The 27,213-nt window shown below is 37.0% G+C and overlaps 1 protein-coding gene across 4 annotated transcripts; it reads left to right on the top strand.

Annotated features, from left to right (window-relative positions):
- The first annotated feature begins 3,418 nt into the window (after window positions 1-3,418).
- On the top strand, window positions 3,419-26,361 carry mge (translocase of outer mitochondrial membrane 22 homolog mge). 4 transcript variants are annotated; one of them, XM_069324873.1, is made up of 17 exons: window positions 3,419-3,836; window positions 5,089-5,200; window positions 6,086-6,213; window positions 8,479-13,592; window positions 16,019-16,081; window positions 16,898-16,929; window positions 18,078-18,141; window positions 18,390-18,426; window positions 19,135-19,202; window positions 19,687-19,718; window positions 20,975-21,029; window positions 21,973-22,004; window positions 22,774-22,838; window positions 23,095-23,139; window positions 24,513-24,567; window positions 24,837-24,875; window positions 26,164-26,361. In XM_069324873.1, the coding sequence occupies exons 1-4, from the start codon at window positions 3,597-3,599 to the stop codon at window positions 8,554-8,556; spliced, it is 558 nt and encodes a 185-aa protein (XP_069180974.1). In that variant the 5' UTR covers window positions 3,419-3,596; the 3' UTR covers window positions 8,557-13,592; window positions 16,019-16,081; window positions 16,898-16,929; window positions 18,078-18,141; window positions 18,390-18,426; window positions 19,135-19,202; window positions 19,687-19,718; window positions 20,975-21,029; window positions 21,973-22,004; window positions 22,774-22,838; window positions 23,095-23,139; window positions 24,513-24,567; window positions 24,837-24,875; window positions 26,164-26,361. The 4 variants fall into 4 exon arrangements, with proteins under 4 accessions (XP_069180974.1, XP_069180973.1, XP_069180975.1 ...); XM_069324872.1 differs by lacking the exon at window positions 19,687-19,718; XM_069324874.1 differs by lacking the exons at window positions 16,898-16,929; window positions 19,687-19,718.
- Window positions 26,362-27,213: the final 852 nt, after the last annotated feature.

Genomic DNA, 27,213 nt, shown 5'->3' with positions numbered 1-27,213 from the left:
TTGAACTCCTTGGAAGGATATGTATTGAGCTCGGTTTCACTCTCCACAAAAAAAGACTAAAGCATAATCTCATCACAAGCGGGGAGCAAATGAACTACAAATGAATGGCGTAACACTTGAATGGGTTGTCCACTACAGGTACCTTGGGGTCATTGTAGGCTCTAACAAAGGGAAGAAAGACGAGTTCAACCAGCTCATAGAAACATACAAAAGTCGACTCAAGGCACTGAAAGCTATGACCTGGAATGGACATGGAGCCTCTATTGCCGTGATTAAAATGATGTAGACAGCCTATGTGCGCTCCGTCATAGACTATGCCGCACCTGTTTTATGTACCTACTCCCAAAGCTATATGAAAAGGCTCGAAAGCATACAAAATGAAGTCATGACAATCATTCTTGGAGTTCCAAGAACTGCCAAAACGTCTACTCTACGAGAGGACTTGTCCCTCTGCAGTGTTAAAAGCAAAATTAAGGAACGCTAAGCTTGCAATTAGGATAGCCAGATATCCCCATTACAATGATATTACCAAGAAAAAACTGAGTTCTGTGTTGCTTGCAGGAGGAAACAGGAGAAACAAGAAATGGCATCACAGATATGAACCTGCTTGGAAACAGGCAAGTTACTGTATAAAGGAAATACGCCAGTCGCTCCTCCTTGGGTCGGCTGCGCGCATGGCATGGGGCAGGCGCTGGCACCGCTAGCTCCCTTATTCACGCCCTATGAACACATGAGAGACATTAGAAATATGTAGAATAATAAACCCCACATTGTTTGAGTTAGGAAAACACTATTTGTCATATATTGATACTGTTCTTAAAAGATTCCCCCATTTTGCACACCACAAGATAACGCAAGATTTTAAGGGTTGACAGATGTTAATCTCGTTTGAGGAACTGTCCCTTGAGACAGTTAAGCAAGTCCCAGCTGTGTCTGGGTACAAGTGACAGGATGAACAACCCAGCGGGTTTTCTTCCTATTGGGAGTGTTGTACATGCTGCTATGGCGGTGTGTCCATTCATAGGATGAGTGGCGGTGTGTCCATTCATAGGATGAGTGGCGTTGCCCAATGCCCTCGGGGTAACATAAAAAAAACTACAGTATTTGGAGACAAAGAGCTAAACCTCACTTCCTCAATGAAAGATAAGCATTATTTGGGGGAGGGGGTGCTGAGGGAAGTCTGATAAGAGTGAGAGATGGATGGGCAAGTGCCATAGCTAGCTGGGAAAATGTTTTTTATACGACACACCTTCATAGTAACAAAAGTATTGAGAGGTTTTGCGAGAATGCAGCATTAAGCAAATGCACAATTATAAATAATAAACTATTGCAGTATTGTACATATAATGTGCAAATCATATGTGTAAGCCGCTATGAGACCGTGAAGTTGCTTTAAGGTCATCAGGTTGTTTTGAGACCGCGGTACCCGGCCCGGCCAGGGTTGCCAGACACGAATTGCTGAAAGTAGCACCCTGACGGTCTAAAGGTAGCGAATTTGTTATTAAAGTAGCCCAATATTTTGTTTAGCGCTGAAACGGTTTTCAGAGCAATTTATTTTAATACATAGAGTAACACTACATGATTTAATGATTGTAGTAATATTATCACTGCATGTATATAATACAAAAAAGTGATAATTGGGTTGTTGGTATATAGTCGGGAGACATCTCCCGTCACGCAGGGTGCAGTCGCACCTCCACAGATCTCCACTATCAGCTAATGATAATGGTAATGGCTCCAAAGGGCGACCAATTACGGGCTATTCATGCCCGTGCTACCTTTCGGGTGGCTTAATCTTCATCAATCAATCTGTTGGTATGGAGTGGCTTCTCCAGAGCGCAAAGCCAAGGTAGGTTGATACGGGGGAGAAGCTGTTACCCAGGCAGCATGTCCCCCATCTCCACGGCGCCGAAAATCTCCAATGGAGACGCAAACGCCAATACGATTGGTTCCAGCGCCGTCGCAGGAACTGTGAGTTCTGGGAATGACCTCGAAGTTGGTGAAAAAAGGCACAGGGACTCCAAACCCGGACACCGCCGTGTTTGAGGACTAATATTTGCTGCATATAGCATAATATAGAAGTCCCCATGGTGTAGTGGTAAGACACTCGCCTGGCGTTTCTCGAGCGCTTTGTCCTGGGTTCGTATCCTCGCCAGGGAGGATTTACTGGGCGCCAATCCTTAATTGTAGCCTCTGTTTACCCAGCAGTAAAATGGGTTGTTAAACGATTTGGCGGATCGTATTCCGGAGAACATAGGATTAAGGACTTGTCCGCTACACTTACTAGTGGCTGTACAAGTTAGTTTAGTTCATTTATTATACACCCCATACCCATCTTGTGGGCGGTAGTGGAAAGGGTTACAGAAGCACATAATAGGCTCAGGGATTGAACCCCACAATTCATTTAGCTAAACAAGTTACAATCTTGATGAGCTAGTTACAAAATTCAGTATAAGTCGTCATATCATCAATGGGTTCGAGATCAACCACAAGTACAGTTTCTAAATTAAGCAACTGACATATGTTGAGAGCTAGTGTCACAATTGATATGTTTGTCCTGCACACCGCCCCCCATCCAGTGGGCAGCGGTGGACAGGTTACAATCACTTAGTTACTACCTACAGTTTAGCAAACTGGGGATATTTGGCTAAAATTTCTGGTAGCAGATCATTTTGACTGTACAAGAATGTAAGAACTCTTAAATAAATAAATAAATAAATAAAAATATACCTGAATTTACCTAGTAAATTATGCTTCGTGCAGGAAATGTTAGTAAGTTATCCAATTATCACGTTTGTTTCAGTATAATGAATTATAATATAATGAATAGTGTGTATTATTTTATTATACATGGGTACACTAACACACCACATGAGACCAGAAGGCATGGCAGGATGTGCAGAATACCCCTGTTGAAAAGCAGAGGTGCAATGGGTACTCTGAGAGAAAACTCTATCAACATATTTTCAATATCATTAAGCTTAGACTGGTCAGCTAGAACTAATGAAAGTTCTGAATATGGTGGCCGTGTGTGGCTAAGGCATATTATACTAGGTGACAGATTTTTCACCTTTTTTAAAGTTTCACCATAACTAGAAAGAAACTCTTTGCAAGCTTTCATATTTATGGCATCTTTTTTGAACACTTTGAAGCTATTCCTGGTTTATAGCATTGTTTTGTCTGTTAGTGGCAAGAAGTGTAGTAGCCCAACTAATTATTAAATTAGTCCAAAAAGTCGCAAGTAGCGAGATTAAAAATTTAGGAGCACAGAGCTGTCAAAAGTAGCCCAAGTCGCTACTTTTTTGCCCAATTTGGCACCACTGCAGTACCGTTCATATGTTCCCACAATTCTTTATTTACAGGTTTCAATCTTAATAATTGTATTACATTAAGAATCTTGCATACCTAAAGTTCTAATTCCATATTAAATATATACAGAAAACTTTTAGTGATTTAAAAAGAGGAATATACCCGGTGATAAGTTGTGAACTAGTCGCCAGATAGCCGGTACGTAATCTGGATCAGTGGCGGTGGACACACTAGGGGAAGACGGCTAAACTACCCGGGTAATCTCTCCTCTCGCGCCGGCAACTACCATGGCCACTTTGATAGATATAACAGATAGAGACAGCGGTGTGGCGAGCAGCGAGGCCACACCAGAGAGCCAGATGCTGAGCCCTACAGCACAGGAGGAGGCGGTGAAGGTGATGGGGGAAGCGGTGGAGGCCGCCGCCGCCAGGGTGTCGTCTGCTGCTCTGGACGTGGCCGACGCTCCTCATGTTATTGCTAGGGTTCTCAGAGGCGACGGCGACGCTGACGACGTCGACGACGACGAGGTAAGCCAAGGCTTTCATCCAGCTGGCAGGACAGGTCGCCCTGATTCATTCTTGGTCGTTCAGCTCAGTCTCGGGGGGCATGTTTGGCTAGGCCAGGGACGACCTGGCAGGACAAGTCGCTCCGATTTGTATTTGATCTCTTCGCCTAGATATAATTTTTGTTTAGATGAATTTAGCGTATGAAAAACCTAGCAATGAGTAGGTACTCAGGAATTAGTCGGCTGATTGTGGGGTTGCATCCTGAGCGAGGTCAGTAATTTGACCTTAGGGGAGGTGGGTATGACCACGATATAAGTCTAACGTGTATGAATACACTCTGGCTTCCTGTTCCTCAACACAGTAAATTACTGGGTATTATTAAATTATTATCTTTACTAGACACACACAGGTGAAATTTTTAACCTAGGGTATTCTCAAGTGAAGATCTGAAATGAGGCTCTTCTCTTTGCACATGCTTTACCTGGGCTACTTTACTGCACAGGCTACCTACTCGCTACAGTCCTTTACGTAAATTCAGCCACTTTCATATAATAATTAAAATGTTGGAAAGATTTCATTTGTATGAGCCTTGTTCAGGAGGTTTCTGATTAGCTGTGCTAATCCTAAACTGTTTGCTCACTTTTGTCCAGCAGTAATTGGGCACCTGGTTATAAACCACTTAGTGGGTCGTGTTCCAGGAAAAATGAGTAAGGGAAGGCCTAACATGAGCCTTACCTGCTAGCATGGGTAAGAATTCATCTACTATTGTACCCATCTGTGTATAAAAAATCTGGTATAACTCTGACAGCATTATTAGATATTCACCTTTACTAAATGAAGGGAGCTTGTCCCAAGTCAATTGAGAAGTTTACATTTTGTGAATCTCCTTACTGAGCTAAAAGTAAAAAAATAAAAAAAAGATGAGGGCAAGATACTGCACAGAGATAGGTGTATATAATGTATGCATAATATTATATACATTAGTGTTTCTATGATTAGCATGTGTAGTATTTGTATATGCTATACTGTATATGTTGTGTGATAACATTGCTGTCAATGTCATCCGTGTGAGGTTGCACTTTTTTAAAAATGTCTATTTTATACTGTATGGATTCTAAACAAATTGTCCAGTTCATCAGGCCTGTAATCAAATTAAATGTACTAAGATTTGGTTATGTTTATATGTATGAAAGTATTTTTTTTGTGAATTGCAAAGCAAATTTCTAAAAATAAAAAAAACTAGATTTATATTACTGTAATTTGTTTTCCCCAGGATGTTGATGAAAGCCTAGGGGAGAGAATATGGGGATTAACAGAGATGTTCCCTGAACGTCTTCGAACCACCAGTGTTAATGCTGTATCGACCTCTTTAAATGTAGTAAAAAGTAAGTACAGGTAGAACTCTTTAGATAGGTAACAGCTCTCCATTTTACTAAATTTTTGAGTTTACAATTTAGAAACTATAACATTATTTTATTATGTAAATTGAATTACAGTTACTGTCATTATTAAATGTGTAACAATAGAAAAGATGGGTAATGAACATATAAGCTAACACTGACCTTGTTGCCACATGTATGTAAACTGATGCTGCCTCCATACTGTATTAGTCCATACCATACCACACGGTAGTAAATAAAGTTGTGATTATAGGTTTGAGAAAGAAACTTATCACCGTACCCTCAATCAAACCACAGATAATCAAACTGAAGTAAAATTCACAAAGCACTTGCATATCCACTTAAATATGTATCTCTTATTGTGGTCATATTTGCTTAGTTTTTACTGCGGCTTTATGTTGCTTAACTGCTATGTAATCCATAACAATACCCACCTTGGGTTGAGGATGACCTCATTGTGCCTTGGAGCATGTAAGAATTCTTTGGGGAATGATCATGCACTATCGTGAGTGTTGTATATGATGCCATGCTCAGCCACAAATGCATGATATCAGCTGCCATGTAACAGTATTGAGGGGGAAAGTACACTTTCTTAGAGGTGCAACAGCCATATTTATTACCGGTATGGCTTAGAATAGTAACAAAAATTTAGATAACCCTTCACTTTCCTACTCTCTCTTGAATTGTTATTTATTTTATTAGTACGGTATATTCATTAGACCTAGATGATGTGGCACTTTTAAAAACCCAAATTTTGTTTTAAGTAGTGTTAACATTATTTACATATCAGATTATTGGGTGATTTGCATTATGGTTTGGCAAATATTTTTGTTGAAAAATTATTCCTAGTAATATCCTGTATTTTTCCAGGCGCCTATGATTTGACTCGGCAAGTAGTATGGATAGCAGTTAGTACATCTGTCATCCTATTTGCTCCTGTGATGTTTGAATTAGAAAGACTCAATGTCGAAGAGATGATGAAACAAGATAGAAACAGGGTAAGTCATACAATTGTTGTTTGCTCTCCCAACCACTTAGGCTGGACGGTAGTAACAATCTCACTTCATGTAGGTCAGCATTCAATCCCCGACCATCCAAGTGGTTCGGCATCAGTCCTTTCCCCTGTCCCATCCCAAATACTTATCCTGATCCCTTCCAAGTGCTATAGTTGTAATGGCTTGGTGCTTTCTGCTGATAGTTCCCTTTCCTTCTCCCAAACACAGATGTGGCCATTTGTTTACAATGCTAAGCAGCTTGTTTACATTTACTTCTGTTCTTCATGGACTTGGTTAGAAATATGGTAAACAACATATGACATATGATGTAGGAAGTTAATTAATAACCACTCAACCACAGAATGTAATTGAAATGCTGTTGCAATGGAAAATTTCAATTCTAACACAGGATGTATATATTTTTCTGTACTACATTGACAGGACAAGCGAGCTGCTAACTACATAGCACGTTATTGAGTGCTTGGCCACAGAAGGTGATTAAAGGGCTTTTACAAGCTTGAGTTATAATTGCTTCATCTATACTAGATAAGTGTTGCATTTAGAGAGATCAACATCTCGACCCTAGGGAATGGTGCTAAATAGTCTTCCCAGCCTTGTGCCTTCTTTTGGTGATTACACGCACTGCTTAAGAGGGTCGAAAGTTAGTCAGTATGGGACAGTCTAGAAAATAATGTTCAAAGGAATGCATATTTTCTTTCACAAAGTTGACACATCGTGTATTCGACACTTGAGTTTTGGGAAAGCTGTCCAATGTGTCCCAGATGAACCCTGACCACTAAAACTTTGTACTGTATTGCAAAAGTTCTATATTATGTAAATGTCTTCTCACAGTATTGTTCACAGATTAGTTTTTTTCAAAACTGTCATTATGTGAGCTTGCCATAAAGGCCTCAAGTCTGCAGCACTTAGATTGATGATAATACCCTCAGTGTTTGGAATAGGAGTCTTCATTAGTATGTTGTTTTTTGTTGCTCGCTTGTGTGCCCAAAGTATTACACTGATAATATGTAAATTATTGTTCTCAAGAGTGTTAGAAATTTTCCTTATAGTGCTTACCTGAAAAAGTTCAGTTGTTAACCAAGGACACTAGTCCAAATTTGACTTCATTCTGGTATTTGTGAAGTTGGAATTCAAATTTGACTTTAGCTAAATCAAGGGTCCCACTACCCTGGTGCCTTTTCACTTCCTGATATTCTAACTTAAACCTTCAACTGCACAATCAGTTAATATAACTACCTGTGCCTGTGCACAAGAAAATTTAAAAAAATTTCTTCTATTATTATTAAAATGCATTCCCTCATCATGGGAAAACTAGAATAAAATGTCACTGGCTATAGTGAAGTGATAAAGTCCCAATAACAGCATTACATCTTGATTGCTGGTGAAACAATATCCAGGCCAGGTCATTCCAGGAGAGTGTGGTGGGTGGGAGGTTGCCATGCATATTTAATGGATGATCTTAATTTTAAATGTTTCTTCGATGCTCTTTAGTGCGAATTATCTTTTGGTGTATGGATGCCCACGTGGGAGTTTTAAAATTTATACGGAACCTAAATGTTACTCTGGTTGTGATGTTCAGATGAAGCATTAATACTTTATAAGTTGTGAACATAAATAGCTTCCATGACCATGTTTATTTTATTAGTTTACCAGCCACACTGAATATAGGTATTTCCTTGCTTTTCTTGGACTATTTTGTTTCCAATTTGAAATTGTGTTCCCTCATTTTGCCTTCCCTCATTCCAGTATCCATTGTAGCTTGTTTAAGTCTGTAGTATTGTGCAATCTTTTCCAGTGATTTCTTCTCATTAGTTTTGCATCTACAAATATTATCATGACCTTATCTCCATGGTAAATCATTCACATGTATAAGGAAGAGTAAAAATACAAGGACTATAGGAACCTGGGCCTCGATTTATCGAGCACTGAAGTGTCCACTTTTGAAATTTGTGTATTTTTCCTCTCATGATGTCTTAGTCTATTTATTAGAGAGTTTAGGAGCTTTGAAATACTGGGAGGTTATTCTGGACCCAAGGTTTTTGTGATGGACAACCTCATGGCACTTTGGAGGTCATATACTTATAAGGAAATTAAGCTTCAATGAGTGAGGAGCAAGTGTACGTCTCATCAGTGGATGCTTATAGAAAACTCGGATTCAGTATAGTAATTAGGCTTCTATGTCTGTGTGGTTACTGAAGTGCTCCAACGATGTCCTGTATAACATTGCCACATATTTCCTCTTTTCAGCTTGTATTGGGTCCTGGATCAGCCATGTCTGGGCCACCAATTGCTCCCGGTCTTATGCCACCGCCTCCAACACGATAATTTCCTTGCTGTTGTCCCCCTTTCAAGCCCCCCTCCTCCCCTCCCCCCACGACTGTTGAAAGTACAGACTATAATTGCAAAAATATTCATGGATGTTACTTCAAGTTGTTAGATGGTGGCAGCACCACAAACATGGGTAAAAGTATGGGAATTGGTAAATTATATTGAACTCCTTGTCTTAGTTGAGAGTGCAGACATTAGTTTTAATACCATGTCCTTTCACTAAAAATACCATATCTTTGAGGGGGAGGTCACAAAATATATCCCCCAGACATTTCATACATTATACTGAACATTCAGTTGTCAAAGTTGTGCATATACGATATAAACTTGACCTTTGCAAGTGAAATGTATGAGAAGGAAAAGCATTAATGGAGAACCATTAATGGGGGGAATGTGGGTATTTCTTCATGCCCATGAATCCCCATAGAATGGGGGATGATGTATACCCTGAATTTTTGCATACGTGTTTATCTTTTAAACATAGGGGTATGTAACGATATGGAGAATAGTTTTCTCTCGCCCAGAGAAATTACAGTGTAGGTAGGTACCCTGCAGTCATATCAATTATGTAAAATAATATGAAATTTAATAAATATTCAGGTGAATGCTCCGAATTTGCAATTGTAATGATTTGTACATATGTTAATATGGCTAGAGCTATTTTAAGAAGTTAATTGTGTAAAGATGATCATTTTGTATTTAATTTATAATAGATGACTTAAGCTCACCTGATTGTGTATGATTTGTATAGTCATCAGAATAGGGGAGATGAGACCTTGTATAATCTGATGCTGGTTGAAAATATTTGGCCACTAAAGCAGCTAAATAGTTATGCCTAGTATATAATAATCTATTTAAATTCAAGTGTATGTAGAGCTGCTGTTTTTGTATTTTGTGGTGTAGAATTAATAAGTTCTGTTGTATATTTTAACTACTGTTGACCAACTTTTGTGCATCCTTTAAAAGTACTGTAATAAACTTTTTTTATTGATGCCTTTTTTTATTCATAATCTAAACTAGCCAATAAAAGTAAATTCATCATAATCTTTCATGCTAGCATGGATTAGCTAGATAATAAAAAATGATTTGTTGCTGTGTTTTGAGTGTTTTATAATAAAGGCCTTGTGTTGAGAGTTTAAGGTGTATGCAATTTAGAGGTGCCCATGCAACATGGATTGATGGTAATAATTATGAAATAATTTGCAAATGTGTAAGTATAGTATGATCAATGGAACAAATTAAAGAATTTCTGAGGTGGATAATGCATTAGGTAAAGTTGAAAGTAGAAGAACCGTAATAGTCAGTGTGAATTCCACAAAGGTTACGTGGATTAAAAAAATATATACTGTACATTAAATTCAACTCATTGGAATTATGGTATTGTATAATACAGATTTTAAAGTCGTTGAAAAATTACATGCTTGGTAGTACAATACAGGTTCGGTATTAAGATAAATTAGGTTGCCAAGTATTGGAACAAGTTTGTAGGTATTGAATAAATATGATTGTATGGTGCTCTTGATGGCCCATGGTGCTGGTCGGGGAGGATTGACTCTGCGCCAATCCTTAACTGTAGTCTGTTCACCTTGCAGTGAATGGGTACCTGGTTGTTAAACGATTTGGAGTCATATTCCGTTGAAAAATTTGGAGTAAAGATCTGCCTGAAACGCTATGCGTGCTAGTGGATTTACAAAAATGTAAGAACTCTTGTATATATAAATAAAATAAAATAATCCAATATATTTTCCTTTCTAACAGCTTAAATAAAAATTTTAAAGAATTTATTTTCATCTAGTAGCCATAGACTTGTAGGAGTTTACCATATGATCAATTTTGACAATTTATGGATTTTCTGCTTTAGTCATATGACAATTAGAAACAATAGATTTAAGCACTAAAATACTATATGCCTAAAATATTGTGTAATTAGAGGCTTTGTAAAAAAATACACATACTGTACTAAGTAGCCACTGTAATCTGATTCTTTGTATTTTTTCTAAATATATTAATATTTGGATAAAAGAAGCATACTGTACTGTATTCACCTAGTTGTGCTTGCGGGGGTTGAGCTCTGGCTCTTTCGGCCCGCCTCTAAACTGTCAATCGATCAACATTTTTTTTTCACTCGCCCCCAGAAAGCAGCTTGTAACAGCTATCTAACTCCCAGGTACCTATTTACTGCTAGGTAACAGGGGCATCAGAGTGAAAGAAACTGCCCATTTGCATCTGCTGGCGCCAGGAATCGAATCCTGGTACACAGGACTACGTATTCAGCATGCTGTCCACTCAGCCACCAGGCGACTGAATGTTATACACACAGAATAGTTAGTCTGGTTATAGGTGGTGGAAGTGAATAGTTGCAGTTTAATTTATAAATTCATTAACATCTCCAGGAGGCTTGATGGTGTCAGTAAGGCGATGGCTTTTTGTAGGTCAACCCATTATTCCTGAGAATTTTCTAAACTGCATTTTGAACTGAAGCATTGTCTTGGTATTTACAGCTTTTTTGGGGTATCCAATTACATGGCTTTGTTGCCCACGAGTGAAAAAGAATTGACCGTTGTGTGTCCTACATAATGGCTTTTAGAGCTAGAAGCTGTTGGTCCTTATGAGAGAGATGTTGGACTTTTAAAATAGTGGTTTAAATTAGGGTCTTCCAGTGTGTACAATATTTTGAGTCCCAATGAATTCATCCCTGTCATGTCTTGATCATCCTGGACCCTTCTGAGGCTAGCCCTTCTAGGCTTGTATGTATGTCAGCTCAATACTGAACATTACTCTCAAATAGAGGCCAGTTTCTTTTACCTGAATTTGGGTGCTGTTACCTTGGGTGGGATCTATTACATGCTGTATGAAAAAGAAAAATCCTGTTTGAAGTCAAGAAATTGCTCTCATGCTTGTAATGCTAGAGTTTCTCAGTCTATTTTCTCGTGGTTAAAATCCTGCTTTATATAAAGTTCTTCAGCTGCTGCCTTATTACTTGATACAGCTCTGTAAGTTACTTTGCTATTGCACTTTACAAATTATGAGCATCCCATGTTATTTATGTAGTCTGTTCTTGTTCTGCCCATTTTAAATGGTAGGTGTTGCCCCAGGAGATGGAATACCCATTCCTTTATCCCGTCTTGTTTGTGGTTTGTGGATCACAATGATGTCGAGAATCTCAGCAAATGCAAATACAGTAATTGTCGGACTTATTTACTGGGCTCCTGCATGGCATTTATGTAGAGGTATTAAAAATTTATATTTTACTTTAGGGGCCAATTCATTCATTTATTATGCACCACATACCCATCCTGTGGGTGGTGGTGGAAGAGTTCAGAGGCACACTAGTCCATTTAGCTAAGCAAGTGACAATCTTGTGAAGCTAGTTATACAATTGTTAATATTACATACACATATCAGTAGTCTGTTTATATAGCGAGTGATTCAACAAGAGGCCCCCAACAGTCTCTATACAAGGCAGTTTACAGCTATGGTGAGTCAGTTACACAGTTACTGTTCTTGCTCCACACACACACCCAACTGGACAGACTTTACAATCATGTGCATTCATTATATACCTACAGTAAGCAAACTTTTGATACATTGCAAAGATTCGTGGTAATACATCACAACCTTATTGGATGACTCACATGTGCGGTTCTTCCTGCATAAAAGAATGTAGAAAGATGAAGCAACGTGTGAATTTCATTTTGCATCAAATCTGCTAGATTTTGTTGCTGCTCAAAGGCAATCTAAGATGGTAATCAATTCCCTCTTTGAGCAAAAGTTTTGATTAACTCATTAGTTCTGTCATGCATTCGGAGACCAATATGAGAAGGAATCTACAGGAGACAAACTCATACTCTATCATTGATCCTTTATATCTATGTCCAGCTTCAGACAAAGTGTCAACTTTGGATTCATATACGTACTCTTTCATTCACAAGGATTATGGCAAACAATTCTGTTTGCCAATTCAAAGAAAAAATGGATAGAGATGTTTTCTAACCCCCGCATTTAGCTCAGTAGAGATATATATAGTTATGCTATATGCTTTCATAAAGCGAGATGAAAATATAGGGTGATGGATGGAGATGGATATGTTTGATGGGTAGATGAGTAGATAGATGGATAGAGAAATAGGTAGATGAGTATAGAAGGACAAATGGGAGACAAGCAGACCCCGAGCAATGCCGGTTGCTTACTCATAGCTGACTATAGGGTGCGCACTACATTATAGTTTAAAGTTTAGGAGAGGGAAATTTGCTTGATGGCAGACAAAACTAGAGGGTTCAGTTCCTGAACCGATCATGTGCTTCTGTAATCCTTTACACCACCGCCCACGGGATGGGTATGGGGTGCATAATAAAGAAATTGAATTGGCAGACAAAAAATGTCATAAAGGTATATTTGGGTTAATATGTATTCAAATCGATCGAAATACGCCTTTAATGTTCATAAGTTCTAAATATCTTAGACACTCATAAAATCTTAGCGTTTTCTTTGTTGTAAAATTAACGACATTTCTTTATACGAATTTTTAAATATGAAATGTCAGTATTACCTGCCATATATCGTAGATAATATATCAACTTATCTAGCACACAAAACAACAAAGAAAATCAACACAGAAAATAAAGCAGTTCAAATAAACCTAAAGGGACCCCCCCCCCCATATTTTTTGTATTAATACCAAAATAACAAAACATGCCAGAGATATAAATCACACGCATATAATGTATATTTTTGTAAATAAGATATTTAAAATGGAACTAAAAGACAGGAATTAAGTCATGTAAATAAGTAAGAGGGATAATAGATGTATAGAAGAGGGAGGTGGTGAGGTGGCGAGGGCCGGCCGGCGTCTCCGTCCACTCGCCCGCCCGCCCTCACCATGGCGGCTGCTCCACGCTCCTCTCCACCTCCTCTCTCTCTTTCTCTGCCTCCTGCCCTCTATTCCTCTATCTCTTCACCTCTCCTCTGCCTGTCCCATCCCCAGGACAGCCATGGACGCGTGCTGGCAAATTCACTGACGGCCAACCTTTGTGGTAAGTTTCTCCGTGTTGGTTATTGGTAGTTAGACATTTTAAATTTTTTTTAGGTACGAGATTAATTTGTTAAGTAGTTACGTTTCTTTTCGTTTGTGTGGAATGCCGTATTAAGGGTCGATTTTGTGACTAAAATAGCGTTAAAGTGAGGAGACTAGCGTGTTTGTGAGGCCACGTGGTCCCTCGTGGCCTCATATTGGAAGCAAATTTCGTTTCAGTGTTTTGCCTGTAGTACAAGTACTCTAGTACTTGTGTACTAGAGAATGCTTTATACCTCGTGTGTGTGGGTTTTTTTCCCCTATGAGGAGGGCGGCAGCCTCGTCCCTGGCCGCCCCCAAGGGCTAGATGCTCCTAGCCCCCAGCCTCTCCCTGAGGGTGGCTGGTAGTGCCCTCTGTGACGGGCTTCTCTCACTCTTGAGGTCGATTACCTCGTGTTGGAAATAATTAGTGGCCTCTATCCATAATTTCAAGAGCAGATAGGACATAACTTGCAACATTTTTGCCAGTGTTCTACACACTGCTAGTTTAAACTATTGGCTGAGACTGTGTAAGGTTCTGGTACTATAGTAAATTATATTACTATCTAATGGTTTCATGAGCAAATGCATAGCATTTGCTGACTATAATGTTGCTGAATGTGGAGAAGTGTTTCTCTTAACATATGGAAATAAGGCAAGAGAATTGGTGGTGAAAACAGTCGACAAGATGCACTAATCCTGTTCTATTTCCATCGTCCACAAACAACCTCAGTGTTATGCTATAAAGCGAGCTTATTTTCTAGTAAATGTGTTCTACATGTTGTATAAAGAAAATATTTTATCCTTGCATAATTTTCCACTAGTTAAATACTCTATACTTTGTGCCTATTCTTTGGTAGGTTACAGGGAGCCGAGCGGACAGCACGCTGGACTTGTGATCCTGTGGTCTTGGGTTCGATCCCAGGCGCCGGCGAGAAACAATGAGCAGAGTTTCTTTCACCCTATGCCCCTGTTACCTAGCAGTAAAATAGGTACCTGGGTGTTAGTCAGCTGTCACGGGCTGCTTCCTGGGGGTGGAGGCCTGGTCGAGGACCGGGCCGCGGGGACACTAAAAGCTCCGAAATCATCTCCAGATAACCTCCAGATCCAGATGGTTGCTTGGGTTCATTTGTTTGTCGTCAAATACCTGGTATGGGGATTAAGGTTTTATGTACAAAGATTGAATAAACTTTTAGAAGGGATGCTGGTCTTGAAATAAGTAGTCTAGTATGTGTTGGCAAGTCTGCTGCTGTGGTGATCTATAATTAATTTTTGAAACCATTTAATGCTCTGGGTATGTAGTGTTCAAATGGTCCATTATTTGTCACATAATTTTTTTTATAATTTTAAGGATTGGGAATACCAGATGTAATTGAACTTTGTCAGGATCTTGTAAATGTCAAGTGGACTCGTCCAGGCCTGATCAAACTAAACGGACAAATGTGTTCTTGACCCCTCTTGTTATACCAGTGCCATGCCATTAGTGAAACATTTCATAGTAATTTTGACTTGGCAGCAGGAATTGTTCTAAGCTATTAAAGAGAGGTGGTTTTGCTAACCATAAAATTAAGTTATAATACTGAAAATGGCCAGTCTGCTGTGAGCAGCAATGTGAAATTTGTAAAGGTGCTAGTACACTTGTGCTATACAGTAATGTAAATCATGCAAATTTTCAAGATTTATTTGAATGTTCATTTCTGTACAGTACTAATAGTTTGCAGTACAGTATATCAGTAAAGACTGCAAAAGGGTAAGCTGAAGTTTGTAATAAATTACAGTATTGTTCTGGTATGTTTTTTAATCAAGTGTGGGGAAATTTGAATTGTTCTGGTACGAGAAATTGCAAATGTGTATCTGTATGTCTGCCTTATCTGGCATGGGGTCCTTCACACAATTTGGATGAGCGAGCTTAGACTGTATTATAAATCATAGTGGCTTGCAGAAAGTTCACTTTCTGTGTATGGAACATCAGTGAAGTTCAGGCAATTTAGTAAAAATTTACTATGCATTATAACTACTCTAGAGGACTGGCTAAATTTGCTCAAAAGGTATTTGAAAAGTACTGTACAATGATTGCCATGTACTCTCCTAGTTGTGCTTACGGGGGTTGAGCTTCGGTTCTTTAGTCCCAGCTCTACATGGTAGACAGATGTAGAGATTCCTGAAACCAGTTAGTTTGAATGGTCTTGGCATAGAATGTAAAAGCCAGTTACCCACAAATCCCCCACCTATGTTTATACATGAGGTGGGCGCTTAAGTGGGGCAGAGAAATCGCACTGATAAAACTCGCATTAAGACTTGTCTTTCTGTGATCCTGTCCAGTGTAACATTTAAAGATAATGCCTAGATAGAACTGGTTCCTTCTAATAAGAAAATTGCAAATACTGTAATCCAAATTTATATTCTTAGGTGCAGTCTGTGCTGAAGTAACCCTCTTCAAATGTGGGGTCCTTGCTAAAAATGCTTTTAATGGTAAGTAATGTTTATCTAAAATTTTAGCTATAGCTTCAATATTTTGCCAATTGCATTGCCAAAATTTAGTCTCTCGTAGACTGGTCCTTTGCCCTCATAATTTAAAATGAAGTGCTAAAAATCTTAAATTTTGTAAGAGCTAGATTGCTAATGTTACCTTTCCTTTAAAATACTTTTAATGTAAATGGTATTGCTTATGCAAGTTGTCATTAAATGTGGCTTCATTTTTAGGCTTTAAAGACTTTCCTTAATGTGGTTTCCTGATGTTAGTAACTGGGTTTGATGTAGCCAGTTGAATGGTTCATAATTTGAATTAGTAATTTAATTTACCCAGTATAAAGACCATTTATACCAGAACTAAATGCTAATGGATAATAAAGTATCCTCCCAGAGCCTTAGCAGGATACTGAATGGTTGGGTAACTAGTATTGTTCCAAAATTATGGGAAATGAACCATCATTCCAGTTTGTGGTTATCTGAAGTAGATAGGTCCCAGTAGCTTTATTAATGTGACATTGTGGTGATTGTTTAGGGATGCATACAAGATCCTTGCATTTTGGAAAATCCTGGAATGTTGGAATAAAGTTCCTTACCTACAGGTGCTGGCATAGGCTTTCATAATTTGCACAGAATGTAATGTTAGTATTTGGCATTGTATCAATCTTTTAAACTACAGTAGTTTTGTTAATAAATGATGACAAATTTCGCCCCTATCGTAATTGTGTTGACGATTGAATTAGTCTTTCTGAACCCAAAGAATTCTTGGCTATTTGCCTTATGTTTATGAACAAACACTGAATGTATTTTTCTTTTCAGACACATCAATATGAAGAATATAATTACAAAGGGTAAATATTTCTTTTTAGTTTCCAGCATATTGCTGACATTTCTTTTAAGGGGGCTTTAGTTCCAAATATGCCCAAAAATATGCAATAAGTGAAAACTAGTTCGATTTCAATTAAACTTTTTTGAAGAGTTGTGTATGGAAAGGGTTTCATCTGGTCCAAGTATAAGGATTGTAGCATAGGGAGACAAATGTTCAATTGTCAAATTTTCCAAAAATGGTAAAATATTAACACCAAACACAAGTGTCAACTGAAAGCATGTATGTCTTATCACAATAGCATATAATAAAAATATTTAATAATTCGTTTTATAAAAAAATTAAACTATTTTTGTTTAGCGGACGATTTTCATCACTTGTACACTTGACTGCACGTAAACCTATCTGTAAGGGTACCAATTTTGGAGGAAATTGGTTGATGACAACCTCTCACAGATGACAGCACCTTACTTTTTTACTTGTTTATTTTAAAGTAACAAATTTTTTTGACTTATTTTTTATTCAATTTACAAGAAACTTGTACCTTGTATGTACAGTAGTTTCTCTACAATCTAGTATGAGCTTATTCCAAAGTTCATTTATTGAATTTATAATAGTAATAAACATGATATATTTGCATAATTTTGGGGAACTTTGACTATTTGTATTAGTGAAACTAGACAGATTTTGGAAAATCTGCCGAATCCTATCCTTTATCACATTAGCATATAAGTGTCGTCAATAGAAATGATTTCATTTGAAACTTGTGGTTGGAATTTCTTATTGAAGCTTAAAATTTGTTAAAAAATCACGCTCTTTTTAGGCTGAAATACTAAAGCGTGGTACAATTGCAGCACTTCATATACAACTACCTGTAGTCAAAAAATTTGACTGTGACAACGTTTAAGGGGCCACTAGTTCATTTTTTAATGTACAGTATTTGAAAAGTGAAATAATTTTGTACCATAAATGGACATCATGTATAAGCCTGTACTTGTTGTTTAGAACATGGTACTATAGTAAAGACCTTTTCCTATGAAGATTTCAAAAGTGAGACCTTTAGTATGATCAAGGTAACATGTAATAAAAAATATTTATTTTGTTTTATCGATAGTGTATTATGTATTTTCTAGATTGTTCGTTATTTTTTAACCAAAATCATAATTTCTACAGATGATTGATGGTAAAACTGCTGCACTTGTGGACATGATGGATGGTTTGCCTAAGCAGATTCTTGGTAAGAATTAACTTGAATTCCTGCTTTAGTGAGCTTGAGGCTTTTATGATGATACGATGACGAGTCTGACCTGTTTCTGAATTGGGGATGTGTTGAAGCTTGTGGCTACGTTCTGTGGCGCGGCTTCAGCCTCCCCAAGGAAGTTGCAGTTAAGAGATGTTTTTTGAGGCATTTGTCTGAAGCATATTATCAGTGTTGCAAGTTTGACATAATGTGTATTTGTGGATTAATGTTGAAACTATTTGCAGGATGTGCAGTTAGGATCATCTGTGCTGATGAACAAAGGTGAGTTCTTGTCCATTTCACCTATTTCTTGTGTAATATTGGTTATATAAATTGGCCAAATTATGACATTGATGCTATTGCTCGAGGAGGTAGATGTCAGTTTAGAACATAGAGGGTAAAGCAGTAGATAATATATTAATTTTAAATGTATTCCTGGATGTGGCATATAGCTCTAGATTAGAGATGATTTTTGGGGCTTAGCATCCAGGTCCTCAACCAGGCCTCCCTTTTGTTACACACACCCCAGGAAGCATCCCGTAGCAGCTGTCTAACTCTCGGGTATCTCTGCTAGGTGAACAGGCCATCAGGGGGAAAAACTGCCAGTTTGTTTCTATCTCCACCAGGGATCGAACCCAGAACCTTAGGACTACGAATCCAGAGTGGTGTCCTCCCGGCCTATTGAATGTAGATAATTTGTAGATAAACAAGATTTAGTGAAGGAGATTTGTGGGTGTGGCTAGATTAAATTCTATTAGTTAAATCTGAAGTTTCTAGTATTTAAGTGTACTCATTGCATTACTTTTGATAATATGGCAGGTATTGTATTCTAATCTAATCCGTAGTTTTAATTAATGATGAGATTGTCACGACGGTCTTCAGACATCCAACGCTTAACTAAGGTGATACCCGTTGACTACTGATCAGATAATTTATGCAATGCTAGTTTTGCTCCTGACAGTATTTTAAGTTTTTTCTTTTCTTTTACAGTTTCCATCATTTGCAAAGTGCAGTTTCTCCTTAGTACCTGTAAAATGCTTCGGGAACCTCTCTCAAAGGTATGGTGAAATCGTACAGTTGTAATCTAGGCAAAATGGTTAATAGTGTAATTTTAATGTTGGGGTTGGTGAATTAACAAGGGTAAAGATTCAATGGGCGCTTGATGGGCTACTCGTGCCTGTACCACCTCTTGTGATGGCTTAATCTTTAACAGCAATGGGCACTGTTTATGATTGAAACTGGTTGCCCCTTTTTAATGAGCGTAAGTGTCCTATAGTTAAATTTGTAATGAAGGGTTGTGGTCTAAAAATATTAAATTTTTTGCCTGTCTTTGTGCAAATCATTACATAGTTTTTTATTTCTAGATTTGTTCTCTCCATTTGACAAATTACTATAGTTCCTTGGTTTTAATACACAAGATGATTAATGATGACTCTTATCCCGAAACTGAATACTGATTGTCAATAATAGATCTGAGGGTACTTTACGCTTTTTTTCTTAGTTTCATATTTCTAAGTTATTAATTATTTATTTCTTGACTAGGAAAGGTCAGAACCAGGAATGCAGAATGTCTGGTAATGATTTACTCTAGTAAAGTAGAAGACCTTATCTGCGAGCTCCATCCTTGCTATATACCATTACTTGCATAACTACTCACACCATTGAAGCAGTTTTAACTTGTGTACTATTACTAACGAACTGGTTGATCACCTTTAATATTTTACCAGACTTGCATGTTGTATTGCATTAGATTGCATGTGCAGAATACTAAATTTAATGTTTGTATTGTTAGTCTGAAAATTGCATAAATAAGACCAAGAATGTAAATTCTGAAAAACGCTTAATGGATATTGTGATAACTTTCAGCTGACACGTGGAAAGTGTGTTGCAATGTTTTATCTGTAGCAAGAATTTAACTTACAAAATTTAACTTACTGTAGTGCTCCTTGAGGGTCAGGGTTAACAATGGTATTACTGGACATATCATGGTTTATATGCTTTGAAGTGCACTCATTATAACAATGGTCTTGTTGAACGGCTTCTCTTCTGGCCACCTATATACAGTGTGTGTATATATGGTTAATTATGTAACTATAACTGAAGAAAAAAGATTTTGCTCTGCAATGTAGCATCGTGGTTTATGAATCTGCTTGAACAGATCTAGATTCCTTCCACAATGCATTTTATTTTAAATGTAGTTTTATTAAGAAAATGTAAATTTTGATGTACAGTTTTAAGTTGCATGGTGTCTGCACATGGTAAACTATATAATGGAACACATTGGGTCCTAATCTGTTTGAACAAGGCCAATTGGAAAGTAGAATACTGTTTGCCTTGAAACCTGTTTCTGACCATTGTTTATCCCTCTTATAAAGTGTACCAGTGAAGCAGTACTCTTGAATTACTTGTACTGGACAATTTTAATTCTATTTCATTCTGGTATTTTTGTAGTTTCTTGAAAAATGAAGGTGCTATAGGTTCTAGTTGACGAGGAACAAGTCATTTTTATATATATAAATGGCCATTTTTGTAACCTATAATTTTCATAATTTATGAAATTTCGCCCCTATCGTAATTTGTGTTTATGATGGGATTAGTCTTTCTGAATATAAATAGTTTACCTATTATTTGTCAGTTGCCCCACAAATCCCCTGCCTATGATTATTATGCATCAGGTGGGCGCTAAAGTGGTGCAGAGAAAAGACACTGATAAAACTCGCATTAAGAATATCTTTCTGTGATCCTGTCCAGTGTAACATTTTTTTTATAGGTAAAGCTGTTTCTTTGTAATAAAAGAATTGCAAATCTTAATTTATATTTTTATTTGCAGTTTAATGCTGACCTGGGTTAAAATGTCTGGTCCTGACTGAAAGAGGTTTTTAATGGTAAGTAATGTTTGTCTAGGATTTTTGCATATAGCTTCAATAACTTGTAAGAGACATTGCCAGTTGCATTGTCACAACTCTGTCACAAAAAGACTAGTCCTCCTACCATACTTTGGCCTTATTTAAAATGGTACCCAATATCTTAAATTTTCTAGTAGAGCTAGATTGCTTGTATACCTTTAATTAAAATGCTGTGGCTCTAAATGGTATTTAGTTATGCTAGTTAAGCTGTCATTAAATGTGGGTTAATTTTTAGACTAAAGCTTTCTTAATGTGGTTTCCTGATAACTGGATTTGATGTAGCTTGTAGAATACCAATTCAAATTATGGACAAGACTTAATTTACCCAGTATTAAGACTATACTTATACCAGAACTAAATGCTGATGGATAATAGTATGCTGAGAGCCTTAACAGGGTACCGAATACACTGTAGTTGTGTAACTAGTCTTGTTCCAAAGTTTTGGAAAGTGAACTTTCATTCCTGTTTGTGGTTACTTGAAAGATTAGTCCCAGAAGCTTTATTCATGTGACATTGCAGTGAATGTTTGAAGATGCATACAAGGTATTCTTGCATTCTAGAAAATATTGGAATTAAAAATTACTCGTATGCCTTAAAGGCAATAACACCACACTGGGCTTCTTTGAATCGACTGTTGGCTTCAATAACTTTTCACAGCAGGGCATTGGTATTTTATTTATAAGGTAGCATATTTATCCATGTTCCTGACCTACAGGTGCTGACCTAGGTTTTCATAATTTACACAGAAATGTAATGTTAATGGATTATTGCATCTTTTTTCCAAACTATTTTTTCAATGATGACAAATTTCGCCCCTATCGTAATTGTGTTGACGATTGAATTAGTCTTTCTGAACCCCAAAAATTCATGGCTATTTGCCTTTTTTGTTTGAGCAAACACTGAAGGTTTTTTTTTGTTTCAGACATGTTGACCTGAAGATTATAATCATGAAAGGTAAATATATTTGTTTCGAGCATATTGTAGCCAAATTTCCCTAATTAAATGTATTTGAAAGGTGGGAAATAATTTTGTACCATAAACAGACACATGTATAAACTTGTACTTGTTGTTTAGAAAGTGGTACTATAGTAAAGACCTTGTCCTATGGAGGGTTCATGAATGAGACCTTTAGTATGATCAAGGTAACAGTGCATAGTTTGCTTATTGTAAACATTTAAAAATTTGTAGCATTTGGTTTTTATCATTTTTTTTGCCTAAAATAAAAATGCTACATAATTGTTTAGACTGATTTGCATTGCTTGAACTTGCAGATTTGGGCAAGGGTTTCTTATAAGTGGGTTACAGATTTAAATAAACCTTCATATAGGTGAATGTCAATTGTTAGAATTTCGGGTAGATTTTAGTGGCAAATGCTTGGATATTCAAAGTGCTATAATAGTGGTGCTATAAACTGGTTAGTATATGTAGTATTAAGGGAGGGGTATATTCATGGATAGTGTGGGTATTTGTTGGTAAAGGCCTACTTAGCATGAAGTAGCATAGTAGTAGGGTAGATGCCACTGAGGATGTGGTGGTAATTAGTGACTGTACATAGGGTATTAATCCTTTAAAGCAATACTTGCGAATCGTAAGCCTTTTCCTAATACCCATTCGGCATAGTGAGGCTGGAAACTGATGGCCCCTTAAATGTTCAATATAGTGATGAATGATCTTTGGTAAATGGTGTTAGTGATTATTTTTAAACTAATCATGATCTTTACAGATGTTTGACTGAAGCTGCTGCACTTGTGGAAATGATGACGGATGTTTTGCCTTGGCAGATTACTGGTAAGAATATAACTTAAATACCTGCTACTGTGAGCTTTAGGTTTTAATGATGATACGATGACGAGTCTGACCTGTTTCTGACTTGAGGATGTGTTGAAGCTTGTGGCTACGTTCTGTAGTGCTGCTTCAACCTCCTTGAGGAAGTTGCAGTCAAGAGATGTTTTTTTGAGGCATTTGTCTGAAGCATATTACTAATGTTGCTTGTTTGACATAATGTGCGTATTAATTAGTGGATTAACGTTGAAACTATTTGCAGGATGTGCACTTAGCAAGACACTTAGGACTGTGCTGATGAACAAAAGTGAGTTGGGCTATCTTTTTTTTTTTTTTTTTGTAACTAGTTCATCAAGTTACTTTTTTTTTTTTTTTTTTACAGTTCAGTGTTGTAGTAATTGGATAAAGGGTTAAAAGTATTTGTTTGCAATAAATACTGTTGTGATTTCACTTTAATGTGAAGCTAAGAATACATTAAAATGTGATCATTATACCAGTTGCTCCACAAATCCCCTGCCTATGTGTATTATACATCAGGTGGGCGCTAAAGTGGTGCAGAGAAATCACACTGATAAAACTCCCATTAAGGATATCTTTCTGTGATCCTGTCCAGTGTAACATTTCCTTGGTAATAACTAATGCCATGTATTGTAATTATATTTTACATGTTGGTGCATAGAATATGTATTCCCCCAAAATGTGTTCCTTTTCATGGAACTTTAAAAAATATTGTATGCAACATTGGCTGGGATGGGGCAAGGAAGATGTTCAGGTGCTAATAGTACAGTGGTGTGCTCCAACCAAGGAGTGGCAGGTGCTACTAAAAGTACTTAAAAAAGAAAGTGACTGATTAGACCGAAGAGTTTTTTCCAGTAATCAGTAGTGTAACTAGAAGAATTCATAGTAAATTGTACAGAACAGCTATGCTCAGATATAGTACTTATATAATGTATAAATATTAATAATATTCATTCATGCTCTTATTACTGTTTACATACACGTCTTTACATTAATCCGATTGCAAACTAATAAACTTCGGTGGGTGTGGTGATAAAATCAAAATGTAGCACGAAGCAAAAAGATATGAGCAGACTACACTAATAATTGCCCTACTAAAAGAATGTCATAATACACATTGAGAATCTGTAAGTGACGAGGATTCATGGAAACATCAAAGTAGCTCGGGAGTGCCAAGTGAGGGTTCAAATCCTCCTTGTGGCTCCTGCAGGTTTTCTTATTCATACATTTTATGGGTTAAACAGTTTGAAATTGAACTAGGTGTGTCTTTTTGGAGGATTTATGTGGTAGTTTAGACTACCAGACATTTGTTAGTGCTACTAGACACTGCTTAGACATTTGTAAGTGCGTAGATGGTGGTTCAAGGTATGGTTGGTGTGGTAGATATACTTGGGAATTTGTAAAATTAGAGGGGGATAGACATGGTCAGTGTGACTAATGCACTAATACAAGGAGTTTTGTGAGTTTAATCTTGAAAAATAGCTTTTATAAGTATCTAACCCTTTCCTGGTACCTACTCTGAAAATAGATGTGGCATAGGCCTGTCTCTCACATAGACAGGTGACTTGTCAGATGGTTATGCTGTATATGGGGGATGTATGAACTTTTAATTGCTAGTTGTAGTGGGGTGTACTGTATCATTAAAATTTTTTCACTCGACAGATGTTGCTTGACCATGGAGCTGCTGCGCCTGATGAAGTGGCATTGGGCATCTCAAGTGAGTTTTGCCAACACTAAAATATTGTGAAATGTGCTATAATGAGCTTAAGGTTTTTATGATGATACGATGACGAGTCTGACCTGGTTCTGACTTGGGGATGTGCTGGAGTTTGTGGCCATGTTCTGTGGTGCTGCTTCAGCCTCCCCAAGGAAGTCTCAGTTAAAAGATGTTTTTTTGAGGCATTTGTCTGAAGCATATAACTAAGTGTTGCTTGTCTAGCATGTTGCATGTATTTGTCAGTGGGCTAATGTTGAAACTATTTGCAGGACATGCAGTTGGGACAACACTACTGATGCAGAACAAAGGTGGGTTGGACTATGTACTTGCCCATTTGTTCCTTGTAGAATGTATAGTACTTAATATTAATAAATTGTCAAATTTGATGTGCATGATAATAGTTCATTGTATTGGGTGGTTTAGCCTACAGCTAGCGCCATGGCTTTTTCCTTTTTTTTTTTTTGGCTGTTAGTATCCCTATTACAAAAAATTTCAACTAGCCATTTCCTAATATAAATGTTTAGAACGTGTCCTAGTTTATCAACATCCATGCTTTGTTTACCCTGAATTAAAAGGTTTGGATGGTAATCTCTTCAGATAGTGCAATCACTGATGCTTATCTACTGAAATAATTGGTCATAGAAAGCTTACATACCAGTCATGGTGTTGAAGATGGCAGAGCAGCAGCATCACTGCAATGCATAAAGCAATAAAAGTCCAGAATTTAGGCACTAATACTTACCCCATTGAATTTCATTGCTAAATTCATGCATTATTTAATGGGTAATTTCATTGTTTTCCCATTTCAGTCAAACAGGAAACTTGTTAACAGATTAACTATTTATTTACCATATTTATGGATGAAGTTTCTAGTTTTTAATGTGTTCGACCTTGCATTTGGATCCATTAAAAGTATAAATATGTGAAATGTGCTCTTAAGGTGACATTGTGCTTATACTAGAGAAATTGCTAGTTTTGCCAGTTGTAATGTATAGGGTAGTTGAGGATAGAGAATTTTTTAAACTGAATGCGGGTTAGTAATTGATCTGAGGATACTTTACACTTGATTTTATTTAAAGTTTATATTTCTAGTATAAGGATAGTTAAAACCAGGATAGTCGGGTAATGATATCTTCCGGTGATAAGAGAATTAATCTGGGCACCAAGGTAGCCAATTATGGTAATTCCTGCTGCAAACCTTACCTTTGTACAACGGACAGCTGTTTGTACTGTATGGCCTTTTTACAGCCGTTAGATTGCTGGTTAAGTCACATTAGTGACTATGTACCTCTACTTCCTTGTCTACTCGCAATTAGTGATTTTTAACTTTTGTACCATTAACTTACCGGTAGGTTAGTGCGGTATTCCAGAAAATGTTTCATGTTATACTGATGTTTGCATCTTGGTTCTGAAGAAAGTTTGCATACACAAACTAGGAATGTAAAGTTTGAAGGACATTTCACGTTTAGATGACAAATATGTTATGTTGCCCAAGAATAAGTTTACTATGCCGAGATCTTTGAGACATTGTTGCACTACTTGTATTTGACATGTTATGTATACTTTGGGAGCTAACATTCCTAAATATATTTTCAGGATCTGCAGTTCTGACGTTGAAGGTACAAACATTGGACGTCGTCATTCCCATTATACTACTCGTGCCTTGACTGTCTGCTAACTGTCCACTACCCTGAAAGATATTCATGGTTTAATTGTATTACAAATGTCTGCATCTTTCCTTTCAAGAACTTTTTTGTTTAGCAATGTAAGACTTAATAAAAAAAATTAAAATCGTTTTGAGTATTGATAATTCCCCTGTAGTTTATTTTTTCATGCTCTACCCCTGGCCATGCTACACCTTTATTACAGAAGCCCCCCCCTTCCAGGGAGCCGGTCGGCCGAGTGGACAGCACGCTGGGCTTGTGATCCTGTGGTCCCGGGTTCGATCCCGGGCGCCGGCGAGAAATAATGGGCAAAGTTTCTTTCACCCTATGCCCCTGTTACCTAGCAGTAAATAGGGACCTGGGAGTTAGTCAGCTGTCACGGGCTGCTTCCTGGGGGTGGAGGCCTGGTCGAGGACCGGGCCGCGGGGACACTAAAAAGCCCCGAAATCATCTCAAGATAAGTATATTATATACATATGCATATAATATACATAAATGTGTATATAATACATAATCTGTAATATGTATATCTTATTATAAATATATATATCATATACATATATATGTATTATATACACATGTATATTATGTGTAATATACATATATATATTACACATAATATACATGTGTAATATATATCATATATGTAAATATACATATGTATATATGATATATATTGTGTATAATATACATAAATGTGTATATAATACATGATATATATCATATATATTATATACACTTGTGTATATTATACGCATGTATAATATATACATATTATTTACATATATTATATATGTATATTATATACATGCATATAATATATATCTTATATATGATATTATATACGCATTTATGTATATTATACACATGTATATAATATATACATATGATATATATATTACACATGTATATATAAGATATATATTACACATGTATTGTATGATACATAAATGTGTATATAATACATGTGTAATATGTTATA

The sequence above is a fragment of the Procambarus clarkii genome, chromosome 15 (genome assembly GCF_040958095.1).
Source record: "Procambarus clarkii isolate CNS0578487 chromosome 15, FALCON_Pclarkii_2.0, whole genome shotgun sequence".
NCBI classification, from domain to species: Eukaryota; Metazoa; Arthropoda; class Malacostraca; order Decapoda; family Cambaridae; genus Procambarus; species Procambarus clarkii.
The sequence above is the reverse complement of the archived record's forward strand: the minus strand, read 5'-3'. Positions and strand labels throughout refer to the sequence as shown.

Coding starts and splice junctions, on each gene's coding strand:
- mge (XM_069324874.1), top strand. CDS start 3,597: ATGGCCACTTTGATAGATATAACAGATAGAGACAGCGGTGTGGCGAGC. Junction 3,837..5,088: donor ACGACGTCGACGACGACGAG/GTAAGCCAAGGC, acceptor TGTTTTCCCCAG/GATGTTGATGAAAGCCTAGG. Junction 5,201..6,085: donor CTCTTTAAATGTAGTAAAAA/GTAAGTACAGGT, acceptor GTATTTTTCCAG/GCGCCTATGATTTGACTCGG.